The following is a 22,521-nucleotide window of genomic DNA, read 5'->3' as shown; positions in this document are numbered from 1 at the left end:
ACTTCCATCATTCCACAGCATACTTCCATCACTCCACAGCATTCTTCCATCACTCCACAGCATACTTCCATCACTCCACAGCATTCTTCCATCACTCCACAGCATTCTTCCATCACTCCACAGCATTCTTCCATCATTCCACAGCATTCTTCCATCACTCCACAGCATTCTTCCATCATTCCACAGCATACTTCCATCATTCCACAGCATACTTCCATCATTCCACAGCATACTTCCATCACTCCACAGCATTCTTCCATCACTCCACAGCATACTTCCATCACTCCACAACATACTTCCATCACTCCACAGCATTCTTCCATCACTCCACAGCATCCTTCCATCACTCCACAGCATTCTTCCATCATTCCACAGCATACGTCCATCACTCCACAGCATACTTCCATCATTCCACAGCATACTTCCATCATTCCACAGCATACTTCCATCACTCCACAGCATTCTTCCATCACTCCACAGCATACTTCCATCACTCCACAGCATACTTCCATCCACAGCATTCTTCCATCACTCCACAGCATCCTTCCATCATTCCACAGCATTCTTCCATCACTCCACAGCATACTTCCATCATTCCACAGCATTCTTCCATCACTCCACAGCATACTTCCATCATTCCACAGCATACTTCCATCATTCCACAGCATACTTCCATCACTCCACAGCATTCTTCCATCACTCCACAGCATACTTCCATCACTCCACAGCATACTTCCATCACTCCACAGCATTCTTCCATCACTCCACAGCATCCTTCCATCACTCCACAGCATTCTTCCATCATTCCACAGCATACTTCCATCACTCCACAGCATTCTTCCATCACTCCACAGCATACTTCCATCACTCCACAGCATTCTTCCATCACTCCACAGCATCCTTCCATCACTCCACAGCATTCTTCCATCATTCCACAGCATACTTCCATCACTCCACAGCATCCTTCCATCACTCCACAGCATTCTTCCATCATTCCACAGCATTCTTCCATCACTCCACAGCATTCTTCCATCACTCCACAGCATTCTTCCATCACTCCACAGCATTCTTCCATCACTCCACAGCATTCTTCCATCACTCCACAGCATTCTTCCATCACTCCACAGCATTCTTCCATCATTCCACAGCATTCTTCCATCATTCCACAGCATACTTCCATCACTCCACAGCATTCTTCCATCACTCCACAGCATTCTTCCATCACTCCACAGCATTCTTCCATCATTCCACAGCATTCTTCCATCATTCCACAGCATCCTTCCATCACTCCACAGCATTCTTCCATCATTCCACAGCATACTTCCATCACTCCACAGCATTCTTCCATCACTCCACAGCATACTTCCATCACTCCACAGCATACTTCCATCACTCCACAGCATTCTTCCATCACTCCACAGCATCCTTCCATCACTCCACAGCATTCTTCCATCATTCCACAGCATACTTCCATCACTCCACAGCATCCTTCCATCACTCCACAGCATACTTCCATCATTCCACAGCATACTTCCATCACTCCACAGCATTCTTCCATCAGACTGCAGTTTGACCTGATTTGACAAATCTTATGCTTTACCTTTTATTGAGATAATAGCAAAAAGGTCAGATTCTAAAGATTCATCAAATTATTTTCCACATTTGTTTCTGATACCCCCAAGTGTCCTAAAACAGAGAATCAAATAGCTTGATGGTCCCTGTTAATAAACTCAACAAAAAAAGAAACATCCCTTTTTCAGGACCCTGTCTTTCAAAGATAATTCGTAAAAATCCAAGTAACTTCACAGATCTTCATTGTAAAGGGTTTAAACACTGTTTCCCATGCTTGTTCAATGAACCATAAACAATGAATGAACATGCACCTGTGGAACGGTCGTTAAGACACTAACAGCTTACAGACGGTAGGCAATTAAGGTCACAGTTATGAAAACTTAGGACACTAAAGAGGCCTTTCTACTGACTCTGAAAAACACCAAAATAAAGATGCCCAGGGTCCCTGCTCATCTGCGTTAACGTGCCTTAGGCATGCTGTGAGGAGGCATGAGGACTGCAAATGTGGCCAGGGCAATAAATTGCAATGTCCGTACTGTGAGACGCCTAAGACAGCGCTACAGGGAGACAGGACGGACAGCTGATTGTCCTCGTAGTGGTACGAGGAAATATTAGTGACTACCACTGTCATAAACCTTTATAACTCTAAAATGAACGTTTCATTTCAAGATGGCTGTCCTGTAGTCATGTTGCCAGCGTGTCAATGTCCATTCTAGTATTCTGTTTAATTATGTGACAGTACCTGAGATTTGAAGTACGTCTCCTGTGGGGTAGAAAGCAGGTCAGCTGAGGCGATGTCCAGGTGCAGTAGGATCTGTCTGAATGAAGGTCTGTTCCTGGGCTTACTGCTCCTGGAGGCAGATACACACATATCTTTAAATACAACTACAATGTACAACACCCACATCTTCTGATTACTTAAATACTCTTCTGTTCGTTGAACATGTTCATGCCCTGTCCTCCCACCCATTATTTTATGCCCTGTCCTCCCTCCCTCCCTCCCTCCCTCCCTCCCTCCCTCCCTCCCTCCCTCCCTCCCTCCCTCCCTCCCTCTGTCTCACCAGCACTGTCTCAGCAGTATTTTGAAGCCGTCTGGGCAGCTCTCTGGGACAGGTAGGTTCAGGCTGTTGTTTCCTACCCCCCAGATGATGGCTGAAGAGTCCACGTCTTTATACGGTACCTCTCCGGTCAACATCTCCCACAGCACCACACCAAACGACCTGCAGAGAGAGGGAGAGAGATCCCATGAGTCCATACTACTCTTTAAAATCGACACTTCTGTACAAGTAAAGACGGTTTTTCAGGAGCCATTGTGAAAAACAACATCAACATTGTTTGTGTTATAGCCTCTTCTATGTACCCTTAATACCCTCGTGCTTACAATGTTGTTTCCCATATTATACAAAAACAAGGCTGCGTAGGCTACATGTTTGTGCGCTATAAAAGGTGCCAGTCAGTGTGTGTTTATGTGTGTACTGGGCTCCCCTGGCTTTTAGCACTAGTGCGCCTGATGCCAGGGTGTGGCTCTTCCCCTGCCGTCGGGTAGAGGACGGGGGATAAGGGAGGTCCTGTCCCAGGGGAGTAACTATGGAAAGGTTGTTGTTGATGACACCTTGGATCTGGATCACCACGGCAACCAATAGCATCGTGTGGGAGGGAGAAAGCACCAATAGCTTTGTGCGGGAGGGAGAAAAAATCCAATAGCATCATGTGGGAGGGAGAAAGCACCAATAGCATCGTGTGGGAGGGAGAAAGCACCAATAGCATCGTGTGGGAGGGAGAAAGCACCAATAGCATCGTGTGGGAGGGAGAAAGCACCAATAGCATCGTGTGGGAGGGAGAAAGCACCAATAGCATCATGTGGGAGGGAGAAAGCACCAATAGCTTTGTGCGAGAGGGAGAAAGTAATGTTGTGTTTTTGTGATTATTTTTAGCTTCTGTCTCTGGCCACTTGCTTATTATCGATGAGAATCTACAGATTGGGTAGTTTACCTCTACTGACATATAATGTATTGCGTGTTAGAGTCAGTGGGGGCTGCTGAGGGGAGGACGGCTCGTAATAATGGCTGGAACAGAGCGAATGTGTCACGCCCTGACCGTAGAGATCCTTATTATTCTCTATGTTTGGTTAGGTCAGGGTGTGACTCGGGTGGGGAAGTCTATGTTTTCTGTTTCTTTGTTTTTGGGCCGAGTGTGGTTCCCAATCAGAGGCAGCTGTCTATCGTTGTCTCTGATTGGGAATCATGCTTAGGCAGCCTGTTTTCCACCTGTGTTTGTGGGATGTTGTTTTCTGTTTAGCATCTGTACCTGACAGAACTGTGCGCTTTCGTTTTTTCGCCGTTTGTTATTTTGTTTGAGTGTGTTTGTGAAATAAAGGATCATGAACACTTACCACGCTGCACCTTGGTCCACTCCTCCTTCTAACGACGAGCGTTACAGAATGTAATGGCATCAAACCATGTGTTTGATGTATTTGATACCATTCCGTCTATTCCACTCCAGCCATTACCACGAGCCCTTCCTCCCAAATTAAGTTGCCACCAACCTCCTGTGGTTAGAGTAGTACCCTTAATAAATAGCTATTTACTGCCTTTTTATACGATGAGTAATACTATGACTGAAGCATGTAATGAGTAATACTATGACTGAAGCATGTAATGAGTAATTCTATGACTGAAGCATGTAATGAGTAATACTATGACTGAAGCATGTAATGAATAATACTATGACTGAAGCATGTAATGAATAATTCTATGACTGAAGCATGTAATGAATAATTCTATGACTGAAGCATGTATGTGTAAGAAAGAGGCAGAGAGAGTTAGTTCGCTGCAGCACTGCTCTTACTTTGCTTCCTCGGCTCAATTTGTCATTTAATGTTTAAAGTTATTGGTTCAGCATGAGGAGACCGGGCACAGACGACTGTAGGCACAGAGTACTGTAGGAATGTATAGTGTAGAGTTGTTATGAGATATAGAGTGGAAAGCTACAGTAGACCTGGCATGGGGTAGTAAGGTACTGTCATGGGGTAGTAAGGTACTGGGAGGCAGAAGCTAGCCTAACTGCCACAGTCATTCTTTACAATGTTTTCAAAGACAAGAAGCATTCTCTGTCCTGTTATGTTATTTTTGAAGAAACCATTTCATTTTTTCTCAACACCCAATCTTATTTTAGATTTCTCCAGAGTAGGACGGTAAAGGGAGAGAACCTTGCTGTCTCACTGCCACAGTCTTTGTCACAATGCCCTTTATGCAATGGGTCCGAGAAACATTCGCTTTAAATGGAGTTTGTAAAAATGACTCCTCATTTTACTGTCTACAGTAGACCCAATGTACTTTTAGATTTAGCCAGTTGTCTGGTCCAACTGTCAGAGCAAGTTAAGGTAGACCAGACAGAACAAAACTGCACAACCTCAAATCATCCTTTCTCTCAGAATAGACAGCGATAAGGGCAGGAGATAATGTAGACCCAGAGATAGATACAGAGACATACTGTCTACATTCTTGTCGTTTTTCACACATCAACAGTTGTACCTTTTAGTTCACGTGTCAAACTCGAGCCTATTTGAACCGGCCTGTTGGTGGTTTTGGGGGGAAAACGATCTCAATCTATATTTAAATGAGAAAAAAAACACATTGAGACTGTGTAGAAATGATCATGGACCTCTACATTTATATAGTTGAATGCACTGATTGAAAGACACTAAATTAGAGTGTGTGCTAAATTAATAAAATGTTTACAAAAAATTCTGTTAAAATGTGTGGAAATCAGAATCTACCATTCGAACTCTGGGAGAAATCACTCTCTCATCTTTCAGTAGTGTAGGATCAGTGTGAAATCAGACTCCCCTCTCCATATCCAGTGTAGTGTGCTCTAGGCCCAGGGCCAGGCCACCGGCTTTAGAAAGGATATTTCAGCCTCTCCAGAGCACAAGAGCATCTGGCAAATCAATAATTGAATTAGCCAGCATTCCTCTCTTAGGAGAGAGAGGGCGAGAAAGAGAGAGAGAGAGAGAGAGAGAGAGAGAGAGAGAGAGAGAGAAAGAGAGAGAGAGAAAGAGAGAGAGAGAGAGAGAGAGAGAGAGAGAGAGAGATGGATGGATGGATGGATGGGTGGATGGATGGGGAAACAGAAAAATAAACAGAAAAGCAGGGTGGGCTCAAGGCACTCTGGATAAGAGCGTCTGCTAAAATTACAAACATTGTACTTAAATGATTTGTAAAGATTTTATTTTATTGAACCTTTATTTTAACAGGTCTCTTTTTTCCGATGGGTTGATATCAAAATAAATAATGCTATAAAGCACGAGGAAAATGTAAGAAGGTGTTTTCTCTTACCAGATGTCGACCTTCTCTGATACAGGTTCATTCCGGATCACCTCAGGGGCCATCCAGGCCACCGTACCGGCGAACGACATCTTGGTGCTCTTATCACTCATCTCCTTAGACGTCCCGAAGTCAGAGATTTTCACAGCGTCGTCATAGGTGATCAACATACTGGAGTAGAGTATACAGGCACAGTCAGGGGAAGGTAAGGTAGCCACAGAGAGACAGTCAGGGGAAGGTACGTAGCCACGGAGACACAGACAGGGGAAGGTACAGAAGCCACAGAGAGAGTCAGTTAGGGGAAGGTACGGTAGCCACAGAGAGACATTCAGAGGAAGGTATGGTAGCTGCAGAGGCACAGTTAGGGGAAGGTACAGTAGCCACAGAGACAGTTAGGGGAAGGTATGGTAGCCACAGAGACACAGACAGGGGAAGGTACAGTAGCCACAGAGAGACAGACAGGGGAAGGTACAGTAGCCACAGAGAGACAGACAGGGGAAGGTACGTAGCCACAGAGAGACAGACAGGGGAAGGTACGTAGCCACAGAGACAGTCAGGGGAAGGTAAAGTAGCCACAGAGACACAGTCAGGGGAAGGTACGTAGCCACAGAGAGACAGTCAGGGGAAGGTACAGTAGCCACAGAGAGACAGTCAGGGGAAGGTACAGTAGCCACAGAGAGACAGTCAGGGGAAGGTACAGTAGCCACAGAGAGACAGTCAGGGGAAGGTACAGTAGCCACAGAGAGACAGTCAGGGGAAGGTACAGTAGCCACAGAGAGACAGACAGGGGAAGGTACAGTAGCCACAGAGAGACAGTCAGGAGAAAGTAAGGTAGCCACAGAGAGACAGTCAGGGGAAGGTACAGTAGCCACAGAGAGACAGTCAGGGGAAGGTAAGGTAGCCACAGAGAGACAGTCAGGGGAAGGTACAGTAGCCACAGAGAGACAGTCAGGGGAAGGTACAGTAGCCACAGAGAGACAGTCAGGGGAAGGTACAGTAGTCACAGAGAGACAGTCAGGGGAAGGTACAGTAGCTGCAGAGACACAGTCAGAAGAAGGTACGGTAGCCACAGAGACAGTCAGGAGAAGGTACGTAGCAACAGAGACACAGTCAGGGGAAGGTACAGTAGTCACAGAGAGACAGTCAGGGGAAGGTACAGTAGCCACAGAGAGACAGTCAGGGGAAGGTACAGTAGCCACAGAGAGACAGTCAGGGGAAGGTACAGTAGCCACAGAGAGAGTCAGTTAGGGGAAGGTATGGTAGCCACAGAGAGACAGTCAGGGGAAGGTACAGTAGCCACAGAGAGACAGTCAGGGGAAGGTACAGTAGCCACAGAGAGACAGTCAGGAGAAGGTACAGTAGCCACAGAGAGACAGTCAGGGGAAGGTACAGCGTCCCTAGAACTATTCAAATGACTCAAACAAGAATATGATATTGGGGTCTGGTAACTTGAGAAACTAATTGTACACTAAGTCTCTAACACTCCTAAAATGTATCATATTCAATGATATCTACTTCATTTACCACCATATGTTTGGCATGACAATGAACACAACAGAGGTAATTTGCTCAAGCACATATAGATCTGCTACCACGCTAAAGCATAGTTATCATGTAGGTAAGACTGACTACTTACTTGGGCGACTTGAGGTCTCTGTGGATGATCTTGTGTAGGTGGAGGTAGTTCATGCCTCCAGCCATGCCCATGGCCCAGTCGATGAGCAGGGAGGGGGTGATCTTCCTACCCGCCCTCAGCACCTCATACAGCTGGCCCTGGGCACAGTACTCCATTAGGATACAGTAACACGGGGCCTGGGTGCAGATACCCCTGAATGGAGTAGAGGAGAGAGGGAGGAGAGGAAAGAGAGAGGAGAGAAGGAAGAGAGGATTAGTAACACAGTTCTCCATTAAGGTAATATAAATAGCACTGGCCTGGGTATATTCTATTGTATTCTACTGTACTGTCTTCTACTATATTATACTATATTATACTTTACTGTACGGTATTCTACTGTCCTGTATTATTCTGTATTATACACTACCATACTGTATTCTACTGTATTCTAATGTAATGTATTCTAATGTATTGTACTTTATTATACTCTACTGTACTGTATTCAACTGTATTATACTCTACTGTACTGTATTCTACTGTACTGTATTCTACTGTATTGTACTCTACTGTAATGTATTCTAATCTACTGTATTGTACTGTTTTATGCTCTACTGTACTGTATTCTACTGTACTGTATTCTACAGAGTTATACTCTACTGTACTGTATTCTACTGTACTGTATTCTACTGTATTCTACTCTACTGTATTCTACTCTACTGTACTGTATTCTACTGTATTATACTCTACTGTACTGTATTTTACTGTACTGTATTCTACTGTAATGTATTCTAATCTACTGTATTGTACTGTATTATGCTCTACTGTACTGTATTCTACTGTACTGTATTCTACAGAGTTATACTCTAATGTACTGTATTCTACTGTACTGTATTCTACATTACTCTACTGTAATGTAGTCTACTGTATTCTACTGTACTGTATTTTACAGTATTAGACTGTACTGTATTCTACTGTACTGTATTCTTACTTGAAGGTGATGATGTTGGGGTGTTTGAGTTTTCTCAGATGTCTGATGTCTGTCTCCTTGATGTCTCGAACCTTCTTCACAGCTACTTCCTGTCCGTGGAGTTTACCCAGGAAGACGGCCCCCTGGGCCCCGCTCCCTACCCACTGCAGCTCAGAGATGTCCTCAAACGGCACCTCCCAGAGCTCTGGAGAGGGAGGGAGGGAGGGAGGGAGGGAGGGAGAGAGAGAGAGAGAGAGAGAGAGAGAGAGAGAGAGAGAGAGAGAGAGAAAACAAAAAGAGAGAGATCAGTGACATACAGTATTGGTAGACAGAAAGGGTCCAAACATCCTGTTTAAGAGGGAATGAGTGAGTCAATACTTTGAGAATGACAGTTACAACTCAACCAAAACATAAAACGCCACATGTAAAGTGCTGGTCCCATGTTTCATGAGCTGAAATAAAAGATCCCAGAAATGTTCCAGACACATAAAAAGCTTATTTCTCAAAAATGTCGTGCACAAATTTGTTTACATCCCCATTAGTAAGCATTTCTCCTTTGCCAAGAGAATCCATCCACCTGACAGGTGTGGCATATCAAAAAGCTAATTAAACAGCATGATCACAGGTGCACCTTGTGCTGGGGACAATAAAAGGCCCCTCTAAAATGTGCAGTTTTGTCACACAACACAATGCCACAGATGTCTCAAGTTTTGAGGGTGCGTGCAACTGGCATGCTGACTGCAGGAATGTCCAACAAAGCTGTTGCCAGGGAATTGAGTGTTCATTTCTCTACCATAAGCCGCCTCCAACGTCGTTTTTGAGAATTTGGCAGTACATTCAAACGGCCTCACAACCGCAGACCACGTGTTACTACGCCAGCCCAGGACCTCCACATCCGGCTTCTTCACCTGCGGAATCGTCTGATGTGGGGGAGGGGGTGTGCTGAAGAGTATTTCTGTCTATAATAAAGCTATTTTGTGGGGAAAACTCATTCAGATTTTCTGTGCCTGGCTCCCCGGTGGGTGGGCCTATGCCCTCCCAGGCCCACCCATATGCCCTCCCAGGCCACCCATGGCTGCGCCCCTGCCCAGTCATGTGAAAGCCATAGATTAGGGTCTAATGAATTTATTTCAATTGACTGATTTCCTTCTATGAACTGTACATTTTTTGCATGTTACGTTTATATTTTTGTTCAGTATAAAAACAAATATTTCCAATATTGCTAAATCTAGGATAGACACCATTCCTTGACATACAGTATCCATCTTCCTTTAAATTATCGATCGAGTTTCAGTATAAGCCATGCACGAAAGAAAAACAATTACAAACAACAGAATATAAAAATCATACTTCGTATGAAAACCATTTGGCAATCATTTATAGACTCCTAAAAGACTAATCAATCACAGCAGATCATTAATCATTCATGGCGTCTTGGCTAATTTGACAAATGTATCTGAAAATTCCCCCGGCGCAGGAAGGGACCAGCACTAAAGCAGTAAATTCTACATCCTGTATTAATCGTCTGTCTCCCCTCACCAGGCAGACTTCACATCCCCGACCCCGACACCTCCCCTTCCCCCTTCCCACTCCATATCCCTCCCCCATCAACCCCCTTCTCACTCCATATCCCTCCCCCATCACCCCCCCCCCCCCCCACTACCCATCCCCAACCCCAACACGCCCCTCCCTGGGGAATCACTCCCCCCTTCTCTGCTACCTTTTTATATATTAGCCTCCCAAATCCCCCTCTTCCCTCACCCCCTCCTTTCCCCCTCTCCTCCTCCTCTCCTCCTCCTCCTCTCCTTTCCTCCTCTCATCCCTACTCTCCCGTTCCCCCTCTCCTCCCCCTCTCCACACCCCTCTCCTCCTCCTCTCCTCCTTTCCTCCTCTCATCCCTACTCTCCCGTTCCCCCTCTCCTCCCCCTCTCCTCCTCCTCTCCTCCTCCCCCTCTCGTCCTCCTCTCCTCCTCCTCCTCTCCTTTCCTCCTCTCCTCCCTACTCTCCCGTTCCCTCTCTCCACACCCCTCCAGAGTACAGGAGTCTTGTTACAGTCCCTTTGCCACAATGGCACTAAGCAGGATTTAGAGTGGAAAGCGTATTACCAAGAAGATTAACATTTTATGTCTGTGTGACAGTGTGTGTGTGTGTGTGTGTGTGTGTGTGTGTGTGTGTGTGTGTGTGTGTGTGTGTGTGTGTGTGTGTGTGTGTGTGTGTGTGTGTGTGTGTGTGTGTGTGTGTGTGTCTGTGTGTGTGTGTGTGTGTGTTTGTGGGTGAGATGAGGTGAGGTTCAAGTGCATTCACACACTCCAGGTGTACTGGGCAGTGTGTACTAGGCAGTGTGTACTGGGCAGTGTGTACTAGGCAGTGTGTGCTAGGCGGTGTGTACTGGGCGGTGTGTACTAGGCAGTGTGTACTAGGCAGTGTGTACTGGGCGGTGTGTACTAGGCAGTGTGTACTGGGCGGTGTGTACTAGGCAGTGTGTACTGGGCGGTGTGTACTAGGCAGTGTGTACTGGGCGGTGTGTACTAAGCAGTGTGTACTAGGCAGTGTGTACTGGGCGGTGTGTACTGGGCGGTGTGTACTAGGCAGTGTGTACTGGGCAGTGTGTACTAGGCAGTGTGTACTAGGCAGTGTGTACTAGGCAGTGTGTACTGGGCGGTGTGTACTAGGCAGTGTGTACTGGGCGGTGTGTACTGGGCGGTGTGTACTGGGCGGTGTGTACTAGGCGGTGTGTACTGGGCGGTGTGTACTGGGCAGTGTGTACTGGGCAGTGTGTACTGGGCGGTGTGCACTAGGCAGTGTGTACTGGGCGGTGTGTACTGGGCGGTGTGTACTAGGCGGTGTGTACTGGGCGGTGTGTACTGGGCGGTGTGTACTGGGCGGTGTGTACTTGGCGGTGTGTACTGGGCGGTGTGTACTAGGCAGTGTGTACTAGGCGGTGTGTACTGGGCGGTGTGTATTGGGCGGTGTGTACTAGGCAGTGTGTACTGGGCGGTGTGTACTGGGCGGTGTGTACTGGGCGGTGTGTACTAGGCAGTGTGTACTGGGTGGTGTGTACTAGGCAGTGTGTACTGGGCGGTGTGTACTAGGCAGTGTGTACTAGGCAGTGTGTACTAGGCGGTGTGTACTGGGCGGTGTGTACTAGGCAGTGTGTACTAGGCGGTGTGTACTGGGCGGTGTGTACTAGGCAGTGTGTACTAGGCAGTGTGTACTAGGCAGTGTGTACTGGGCGGTGTGTACTAGGCAGTGTGTACTGGGCGGTGTGTACTGGGCGGTGTGTACTAGGCGGTGTGTACTGGGCGGTGTGTACTGGGCGGTGTGTACTAGGCGGTGTGTACTAGGCAGTGTGTATTGGGCGGTGTGTACTAGGCAGTGTGTACTGTGCGGTGTGTACTGGGCGGTGTGTACTGGGTGGTGTGTACTAGGCAGTGTGTACTGGGCGGTGTGTACTAGGCAGTGTGTACTGGGCGGTGTGTACTAGGCAGTGTGTACTGTGCGGTGTGTACTGGGCGGTGTGTACTGGGTGGTGTGTACTAGGCAGTGTGTACTGGGCGGTGTGTACTAGGCAGTGTGTACTGGGCGGTGTGTACTAGGCAGTGTGTACTGGGTGGTGTGTACTAGGCGGTGTGTACTGGGCGGTGTGTACTAGGCAGTGTGTACTAGGCAGTGTGTACTAGGCGGTGTGTACTGGGCGGTGTGTACTAGGCAGTGTGTACTAGGCAGTGTGTACTGGGCGGTGTGTACTAGGCAGTGTGTACTGGGCGGTGTGTACTAGGCAGTGTGTACTAGGCAGTGTGTACTGGGCGATGTGTACTAGGCAGTGTGTGCTGGGCGGTGTGTACTAGGCAGTGTGTCCTGGGTGGTGTGTACTAGGCAGTGTGTACTGGGTGGTGTGTACTAGGCAGTGTGTACTAGGCAGTGTGTACTGGGCGGTGTGTACTAGGCAGTGTGTACTGGGCGGTGTGTACTAGGCATTGCTAGGCAGTGTGTACTGGGTGGTGTGTACTAGGCAGTGTGTACTGGGCGGTGTGTACTAGGCAGTGTGTACTGGGCGGTGTGTACTAGGCAGTGTGTACTAGGCGGTGTGTACTGGGCGGTGTGTACTAGGCGGTGTGTACTGGGCAGTGTGTACTGGGCGGTGTGTACTGGGCGGTGTGTACTAGGCAGTGTGTACTGGGCGGTGTGTACTAGGCAGTGTGTACTGGGCGGTGTGTACTAGGCAGTGTGTACTGGGCGGTGTGTACTGGGCGGTGTGTACTAGGCGGTGTGTACTGGGCAGTGTGTACTGGGCGGTGTGTACTGGGCGGTGTGTACTAGGCAGTGTGTACTGGGCGGTGTGTACTAGGCAGTGTGTACTGGGCGGTGTGTACTAGGCAGTGTGTACTAGGCAGTGTGTACTGGGCGGTGTGTACTAGGCAGTGTGTACTAGGCAGTGTGTACTGGGTGGTGTGTACTAGGCAGTGTGTACAAGGCAGTGTGTACTAGGCAGTGTGTACTGGGCGGTGTGTACTAGGCAGTGTGTACTGGTCGGTGTGTACTAGGCAGTGTGTATTGGGCGGTGTGTACTAGGCAGTGTGTACTAGGCAGTGTGTACTGGGCGGTGTGCACTAGGCAGTGTGTACTGGGCGGTGTGTACTGGGCGGTGTGTACTAGGCGGTGTGTACTGGGCGGTGTGTACTGGGCAGTGTGTACTGGGCGGTGTGTACTAGGCAGTGTGTACTAGGCGTTGTGTACTAGGCAGTGTGTACTGGGCAGTGTGTACTAGGCAGTGTGTACTGGGCGGTGTGTACTAGGCAGTGTGTACTGGGCGGTGTGTACTAGGCAGTGTGTACTAGGCAGTGTGTACTGGGCGTTGTGTACTAGGCAGTGTGTACTGGGCAGTGTGTACTAGGCAGTGTGTACTGGGCGGTGTGTACTAGGCAGTTAGTACTGGGCGGTGTGTACTAGGCAGTGTGTACTAGGCAGTGTGTACTGGGCGGTGTGTACTAGGCAGTGTGTACTAGGCAGTGTGTACTGGGTGGTGTGTACTAGGCAGTGTGTACTAGGCAGTGTGTACTAGGCAGTGTGTACTAGGCAGTGTGTACTGGGCGGTGTGTACTAGGCAGTGTGTACTGGGCGGTGTGTACTAGGCAGTGTGTATTGGGCGGTGTGTACTAGGCAGTGTGTACTAGGCAGTGTGTACTGGGCGGTGTGCACTAGGCAGTGTGTACTGGGCGGTGTGTACTGGGCGGTGTGTACTAGGCGGTGTGTACTGGGCGGTGTGTACTGGGCAGTGTGTACTGGGCAGTGTGTACTGGGCGGTGTGCACTAGGCAGTGTGTACTGGGCGGTGTGTACTGGGCGGTGTGTACTAGGCGGTGTGTACTGGGCGGTGTGTACTGGGCAGTGTGTACTGGGCGGTGTGTACTAGGCAGTGTGTACTGGGCGGTGTGGTATGTTAGGGTTGAATCTGCAATCCTTATAATGCATGTGTGCTATTGATTGAAAATATTTGGCCACTTTTAGAACATGAAGGATGTTAGAATCCCTGGTGTCTGTCTTCCTTGAACTAGATAAACGGAACCATTTACATCACTAGAGTCTTGTGTTGTCATAGCAGAATCCCCTACAGTTCTTTGGAATTGAGAGCCAATGGAAGCAGTCCAATACAGGCTATGTCCAATGGCGCCCTATTCCCTACATAGTGCACTGCTTTTGACCAGAGCCCTATGGCACCATATTCCCTACATAGTGCACTACTTTTGACCAGAGCCCTATGGCACCATATTCCCTACATAGTGCACTACTTTTGACCAGAGCCCTGTGGCACCATATTCCCTACACAGTGCACTACTTTTGACCAGAGCCCCATGGCACCATATTCCCTACATAGTGCACTGCTTTTTACCAGAGCCCTATGGCTCCCGATTCCCTACATAGTGCACTACTTTTGACCAGAGCCCTATGGCTCCCGATTCCCTACATAGTACACTACTTTTGACCAGAGCCCTATGGCTCCCTATTCCCTACATAGTGCACTACTTTAGACCAGAGCCCCATGGCACCCTATTCCCTATATAGTGCACTACTTTCGACCAGGGACCATAGAGGTAATAGGGTGTAATTTGGGACTTACACTCTGTCTGCAGCTTTACAATGTTCCATCTTATCAAAACAGCCCTTCCCTGGCTCAAAGAGGCTTTATTATCGTCACATCTACTGCTCCTGTTCTCTTCTGGATTCAGAAGAACATTCTGTACTGAGTGCAAGATATGGGGAAAGAGAGAGAGCGAGACCGAATGAGGGAGAGTGAGAGAAAGAGAGAGAGAGAGTGAGAAAGAGAAGATTGGCATACTCCATAAAAGCTTCAGAGGGACATTTTTCCTTTTAATTTCCCCATTCCATTGCTCAGCCTGGCAGTCCCTCCAGCCTATCTATCTATCTAGATATCTATCTATCTATCTATCTATCTATCTATCTATCTATCTATCTATCTATCTATCTATCTATCTATCTATCTATCTATCTATCTATCTATCTGTCTGTCTGTCTGTCTGTCTGTCTGTCTGTCTGTCTGTCTGTCTGTCTGTCTGTCTGTCTGTCTGTCTGTCTGTCTGTCTGTCTGTCTGTCTGTCTGTCTGTCTGTCTGTCTGTCTGTCTGTCTGTCTGTCTGTCTGTCTGTCTGTCTGTCTGTCTGTGAGCATGCTTGAGTGTGTGCATGTGTGTGACGCAGGGAGTCAGGCAGGGAGGCCTGTTTATGTCTGCAGCCTGCCTGCAACAATAGCTCCTCTCCCTTGGGACTCCTCCCACCCCTGCCCTGGGACTCCTCCCACCAAATCTAACTCATACATTATTCAACACCACACACTGACCCTGCACCTCTCATCTATATTAACACACAGTCAAAGCACACACACACATTATCTCTCTCTCTCTCTTTCTCTTTCTCTTTCTCTTTCTCTCTCTCTCTCTCTCTCTCTCTCTCTCTCTCTCTCTCTCTCTCTCAATCTCCATCTCTCCAGTCAGAGAGAGTGTGTTTGTTTACAGTATGCTTGCTGGTGTGTTTTAATTGTGGTTAATTTCACCACCGACTGGTTGATGTAATTAGACACAATCACATGCAGACCTAATAATTAACATATCAAAGCGTTTGTTCAAATTAAAAGCAAGCATGTCCTGAAGAGGCATACCGAAAAACTAAAGCTATCATTCCATTATCTGTTCAAGTTGTAAAGAACATTCTGTATAATCACACACAATAGGAGGGTGAATAGTTGTACTGTTGTAGTAGTAGTAAAATCTGTACTCATCTGCTGTAGTAACATTTGTATTAGTTATAACCTGTAACTAGTGTTATCAGGGGCCTAGTTTTAACCTCTAACTAGTGTTGTCAGGGAGCTAGTTATAACCTGTAACCAGTGTTATCAGGGGCCTAGTTTTACCCTCTAACTAGTGTTGTCCAGACCCTAGTGAAAACCTGTAACTAGTGTTGTCAGGGTGCTAGTTATAACCTGTAACTAGTGTTGTCAGGGCCCTAGTTATAACCTGTAACCAGTGTTGTCAGGGCCCTAATTATAACCTTTAACTAGTGTTGTCAGGGTGCTAGTTATAACCTGTAACTAGTGTTGTCAGGGTGCTAGTTATAACCTGTAACTAGTGTTGTCAGGGAGCTAGTTATAACCTGTAACCAGTGTTATCAGGGGCCTAGTTTTAACCTCTAACTAGTGTTGTCCAGACCCTAGTGAAAACCTGTAACTAGTGTTGTCAGGGTGCTAGTTATAACCTGTAACTAGTGTTGTCAGGGTGCTAGTTAATACCTGTAACTATTGTTGTCAGGGCCCTAGTTATAACCTGTAACTAGTGTTGTCAGGGTGCTAGTTATAACCTGTAACTAGTGTTGTCAGGGAGCTAGTTATAACCTGTAACTAGTGTTGTCGGGGTGCTAGTTATATCCTGTAACTAGTGTTGTCAGGGTGCTAGTTATAACCTGTAACTAGTGTTGTCAGGGTGCTAGTTATAACCTGTAACTAGTGTTGTCAGGGCCCTAGTTATAACCTGTAACTAGTGTTGTCAGGGCCCTAGTTATAACCTGTAACTAGTGTTGTCAGGGCCCTAGTCATAACCTGTAACTAATGTTGTCAGGGAGCTAGTTATAACCTGTAACTAGTGTTGTCAGGGCCCTAGTTATAACATGTAACTAGTGTTGTCAGGGTGCTAGTTATAACCTGTAACTAGTGTTGTCAGGGCCCTAGTTATAACCTGTAACTAGTGTTGTCAGGGCCCTAGTTATAACATGTAACTAATGTTGTCAGGGCCCTAATTATAACCTGTAACTAGTGTTGTCAGGGAGCTAGTTATAACCTGTAACTAGTGTTGTCAGGGCCCTAGTTATAACATGTAACTAGTGTTGTCAGGGCCCTAGTTATAACCTGTAACTAGTGTTGTCAGGGCCCTAGTTATAACCTGTAACTAGTGTTGTCAGGGCCCTAGTTATAACCTGTAACTAGTGTTGTCAGGGAGCTAGTTATAACCTGTAACTAGTGTTGTCAGGGCCCTAATTATAACCTGTAACTAGTGTTATCAGGGTGCTAGTTATAACCTTTAACTAGTGTTGTGTAATGGCCCTAGTTATCACCTGTAATTAGTGTTATAACTAGGGCCCTGACAATACTAGTTACAGGTTATAACTAGCACCCTTACAACACTAGCTACAGGTTATAACTAGCACCCTGACAACACTAGTTACAGGTTTAAACTATCACCCTGACAAAACTGGTTAGTCTACACTGTACACTCAACTAGAAGTAGTCTACACTATACACTCAACTGGCTTTAGTCTACACTGTACACTCAACTAGGGCCCTAGTTATAACCTGTAACGAGTGTTGTCAGGGCCCTAGTTATAACCTGTAACTAGTGTTGTCAGGGCCCTAGCTATAACCTGTAACTACTGTTGTCAGGGCCCTAGTTATAACCTGTATCTAGTGGCCAGATCTTTTCATGGTCAGGAGAAGCTCTTGACCCTAACCACAATCTCTCTCTCTCTCTCTCTCTCTCTCTCTCTCTCTCTCTCTCTCTCTCTCTCTCGTTGTGACCAAATGACTCTTACCTTCCAGGTTGTGTTTGTGTTCGGTTGAGTAGGCCTTGCCGATCATGGTCCAGACCGGCTTCAGACACCCAAACAGTCCCTCCAGAAACCCTCCACTTCCTCCCGACAGCAGCCTCACATTTTCAGCCTGGCTCCGCACCGCTCCTCCCTCCGCATCCTGACCTTCTCCCTCCATCCTACCCCCTCCCTCCCCGTTCTCATGGAGCTTCAGCACACTGTTGGCAAAGTGCTCCTGCTGCTCCTCGCTAGGCGTGGGGCTGTGGCCCCCACAGGTGTGTTCACCATTATGACCTCCACCTCCCCCGCCTTCGGGCTCCGGGGCACCCCCGGTGTCTATAGATAGTACGTTTCGCAGGACACACTGGGTGGGGGTCAGATCCATCTCAGGGGTGCAGGCGGGGGTCTCGTCCAGCCGGCCCCGGAAGGTAGGGGTGTGTTCTGAGAGGGGGGTGTTGAATCCGGAGAGAGAGGGAGACGGGGCGCGGGACTCTGTGATACAGGCCATGGGGAGCTGTGGTCAGGGGAACAGGAAGAACCCCGGGGACTGTTGATCAGTCAGGGCCCAGCGGCGAAGCAAGACCTGTAGGAAGTGAGTAAAAAGGTAACCATGGTTACAGATGATCTGACGATAGCTTCCGTTTTTCTTCTATTATGAACACCTTGGTGCAATATACATAGTAGCTGTAACTGAAACACGGACGTCAGGGTTTAAATAAAATACATTTTGTGTGTTACCACATGAATGGTGGCCTCCGTTTACTGTGGTCAGCCATGTCAAGGCTAGCCAATGCTAACAAAACAATAAAAGAGGATTCATGGGCCAGTAAACGAAAGGTTGCTGGATCGAATCCCCGAGCTGACAAGGTAAAAATCTGTCGTTCTGCCCCTGAACAAGGCAGTTAACCCACTGTTCCCCCGGTCGCCGAAGACGTGGATGTCGATTAAGACAGCCCCCCACCGCACCTTTCTGATTCAGAGGGTTTGGGTTAAATGCGGAAGGCACATTTCAGTTGAAGCCATTCAGTTGTAAAACTGACTAGGTATCCCCCTTTCCCCTTTCCTTTTGTTTCCTCTCACATCCTCCTGCTACATCTCCGGGAAATCACTTTCTAGATGACTACTACCTTAATCGGCACCAGAACTTGTGTTGCTGTTAATAACGAGAGAGAAGACAGAAGAGAGTCGAGTGGCTGCTCTAGAAAGCCTGTTTATGTCCCCAAGGACAGACATCCCCCACAACAGATCCAGGAGAAGAGGAATACATTGTCCTCTAACAGGCGACTGCTGGTTATATTTTTTTATTATTGCTAAAGATACAATGTTATAAGAATACTGCAGTGACACGTTGGTATAACAACATCTTGCTAGATAGCTGTGTTCAACAAAATAATCATCTGACTGTACCTGAATATCAAGGCCAGTGTGTTATAATAGCTATAACACACACAACACTCATGTCATTACAACATGTCATATATATATATATATATATATATATATATATATATATATATATATATAACTCCATGCAAATGATTAGCACAATGGGACAAGGTTATTATGATTCTGACGAAACTTGTAAATGGAATTTCATTTTGCTGACATTTTACTTTACCCCTGTTCAAGAGAAATCCTCAGAGAGAGCATTACAATCTGACGGTCAGTGGTTGAAATACTGAAATACTACAACATGTATCTAGGCCTGGGTGACTCCATTGCATGAACACAGGTTGTTTCATTGCTAGTGCCTAGAGTCTTGTTGGCAGGAAAAAGAGAGAAAAACTCTGGGTTAACTTCAGAACCATGGATAGCGTCATTAAGGGGAATAAAAGACACATTCTCCTGGCCCTATTCGGCCTCACAACCTGCAGTACATGGTGAACACAACCAGGTCAGTGGATAGTGACTTTCTTCCCTTCAGATTATCAGTTTACTGAGCTGATTTCAAGTCCAAAGTCACACACACACACACACACACACACACACACAAGTTCAGTTTTACTTCACGTAAGTCTCACAAAGCCAGACTCTGGCCACGTCCACACTGTGGCATTGCTCAATCATCAGTCCATGGGATGAGTCATGATTGGTTCCTTCCTCTGTTGGTATACCCCATGTTTCTGTTACCTCTAACTAATAATTCATGGTACATCTACCCTGTGTGCAAAAACTAAAACATCAAAGTCAAGAACATAAAAACGAAATATTTCCACCTTATTAATTATGTATACTAACCATACTCCTGTTTTCGTTTGTTCTGTTTGCAACTGAAAAGACACATTCTCTTGGGTATCACAACAGTCTAGTCAGCCAACAGTCATTCATTCACTGACATTTTACAGAAATAATACACCTTTGCTTCAAGTTCAGATAAGAAGTGAAAGGAGAAACCTGTCCATTGCTACGCATCTGGCATCTGTCTAATCTTAGAGTAATCACTAAATATTTTTTGTGTCACTGATTTTCAACTTAATGATCCTGCCCCCCTCCTTAAGAGTGGCAGCAGCTGCTAGGCGGTCCTGCGGAATAAGCCCCCATGCAGTGGGTAGGCCAGGCGGTGCATTGAAGCGACCCAAAACACAGGCTCTTCAATGGCACCGATTCGCTTCACAGCTTCTACGGGACCCGTGCGTCAAGCGCATCACCATAGCATAGACTATACCTCGCTTTAGCGTATAATATGAGTCTATATAACATAGACTACAATTGATTTAAATGGAATATCGGAAATGTGATTTACGCGATCTAGGCTCAAACGACATCAGCCTGGCAGATTTCCAAATATAATTTAATACATTAGTTTTTTTTTATAACGTACCTTAGCAAATGCAGCAAGCTCAAGTCTCAAACTCCATTGTTGTTGATTATATCTTTCACATAGGCTGCTATTTATTTAATTTGTTCCCGATGCAGCCTTCTAAAACAGCGCAATTATTCTGCTTTCCTCGTTTTGTTGATATAATCAGTGTCACCGCGCGCGACTCAGCTCAGCATCCAATATTGTTTGCAGCACGCACTCGCTGTTCTAGAATGGGTTCTAGCGATGGAAGCAATGGAGAGTCGTTCATTCTTCGTTCATTTCAACCCAATCTTTATAGCCTTATATCTCTATCCCGGTCCCGCCGGTGATTTGATCACATGTATATGATTTCCCTTTCTTCCCACTTGCTGTGAGGTGAAAATATGTGATTTGGAGCGGTCTCTTCTCTCCAAGCCCCTGCAGATTTTATATTGCGGAGTGCCTCTCTCACCTATGCGGAGGAGAGAGAGAGAGGGGCGTGTGTCAGGCGGGCAGTGACGGAGCAGGGGCGGGATTTAGCTTATAGCCTATAGTCTACACCAGGGATCATTAATTAGATTGTGCCTCGGGCTGATTTTTTTCTTGAGTGGATTGTCAGGCGGTCAGAACATTTTTACAAATAATTTGTAGACTGCAAATTGACCACAATAAGTCCAAACAGATATATTTGACTAAAACATACAGTACCAGTCAAAAGTTTGACACACCTACTCATTCAAGGGTTTTCTTTATTTTACTATTTTCTACATTGTAGAATAATAGTGAAGACATCAAGACTATGAAATAACACATATGGAATCATGTAGTAACCAAAAAAGTGTTAAACAAATAAAAATGTATTTAATATTTGAGCTTCTTCAAAGTTGCCACCCTTTGCCTTGATGACAGCTTTGCACACTCTTGGCATTCTCTCAACCAGCTTCACCTGGAATGCTTTTCCAATAGTCTTGAAGGAGTTCCCACATATGCTGAGCCCTTGTTGGCTGCTTTTCCTTCACTCTGCGGTCCAACTCATCCCAAACCATCTCAATTGGGTTGAGGTCGGGTGATTGTGTTGAGGTCGAGTGATTGTGGAGGCCAGGTCATCTGATGCAGCACTCCATCACTCTCCTTCTTGGTCAAATAGTCCTTACACAGCTTGGAGGTGTGTTGGGTCACTGTCCTGTTGAAAAACAAATGATAGTCCCACTGAGCGCATACCAGATGGGATGGTGTATCACTGCAGAATGCTGTGGTAGCCATGCTGGTTAAGTGTGCCTTGAATTCTAAATAAACCACAGACAGTGTCACCAGCAAAGCACCTGCACACCATCACACCTCCTCCTCCAGGCTTCACGGTGGGAACCACACATGCGGAGATCATCAGTTCACCTACTCTGCATCTCACAAAGTCATGACAGTTGGAACCATAAATCTCACATTTGGACTCAACAGATCAAAGGACAGATTTCCACCGGTCTAATGTCCATTGCTCGTGGTTCTTGGCCCAAGGAAGTCTCTTCTTCTGATTGGTGTCCTTTAGTAGGCTGTCTCATAACCGGCGCACAATTGGCCGGGTTTGGCCGGTGTAGACAGTATTTTAATACTAATTTGTTCTTAACTGACATGCCTAGTTAAATAAAGGTTACATTTAAAAAATGGTTTAAAAAAATTATTCTTTACAACAATTCGACCATGAAGGCCCAATTTATGCAGTATCCTCTGAACAGTTGATGTTGAGATGTGTCTGTTACATGAACTCTGTAAAGCATTTATTTGGGCTGCAATTTCTGAGGCTGATAACTCCAATTAACTTATCCTCTGCAGCAGAGGTAACTCTGGGTCTTCCTTTCCTGTGGCGGTCCTCATGAGAGCCAGTTTCATCATAGCTCTTGATGATTTTTGTGACTGCACTTGAAGAAAATGTCCTGTATTGACTGACCTTCATGCCGTAAAGTAATGATAGACTGTCGTTTATCTTTTCTTATTTGAGCTGTTCTTGCCAAAATATGGACTTGGTTTTTTACCAAATAGGGCTATCTTCTGTATACCACCCCTACCTTGTCACAACACATGATTGGCTCAAACGCATTATGAAGGAAAGAAATTCAACAAATTAACATTTAACAAGGCACACCTGTTAATTGAAATGCATTCCAGGTGACTACCTCAT

General features: G+C 46.4%; 1 protein-coding gene across 1 annotated transcript in view; it reads right to left on the bottom strand.

Annotated features, from left to right (window-relative positions):
* Positions 1–20,836, bottom strand: part of LOC115207319 (mitogen-activated protein kinase kinase kinase 12) — a 40,895-nt gene extending 20,059 nt beyond the window's left edge. Inside the window, exons 1-7 of the mRNA XM_029774322.1 lie at positions 20,388–20,836; positions 17,570–18,149; positions 8,501–8,684; positions 7,534–7,725; positions 5,910–6,068; positions 2,634–2,792; positions 2,315–2,423 (exon numbers count right to left, since the gene is read on the bottom strand). Of these exons, the coding sequence (XP_029630182.1) occupies positions 2,315–2,423; positions 2,634–2,792; positions 5,910–6,068; positions 7,534–7,725; positions 8,501–8,684; positions 17,570–18,074 (1,308 nt within the window). The 5' untranslated portion in view covers positions 18,075–18,149; positions 20,388–20,836. The remainder of the gene's footprint in view (positions 1–2,314; positions 2,424–2,633; positions 2,793–5,909; positions 6,069–7,533; positions 7,726–8,500; positions 8,685–17,569; positions 18,150–20,387) is intronic.
* Between the last annotated feature and the right edge of the window lie 1,685 nt (positions 20,837–22,521).

This window comes from Salmo trutta, chromosome 14 (genome assembly GCF_901001165.1).
Source record: "Salmo trutta chromosome 14, fSalTru1.1, whole genome shotgun sequence".
NCBI classification, from domain to species: Eukaryota; Metazoa; Chordata; class Actinopteri; order Salmoniformes; family Salmonidae; genus Salmo; species Salmo trutta.
This window is presented reverse-complemented; position numbering and strand designations above follow the sequence as displayed.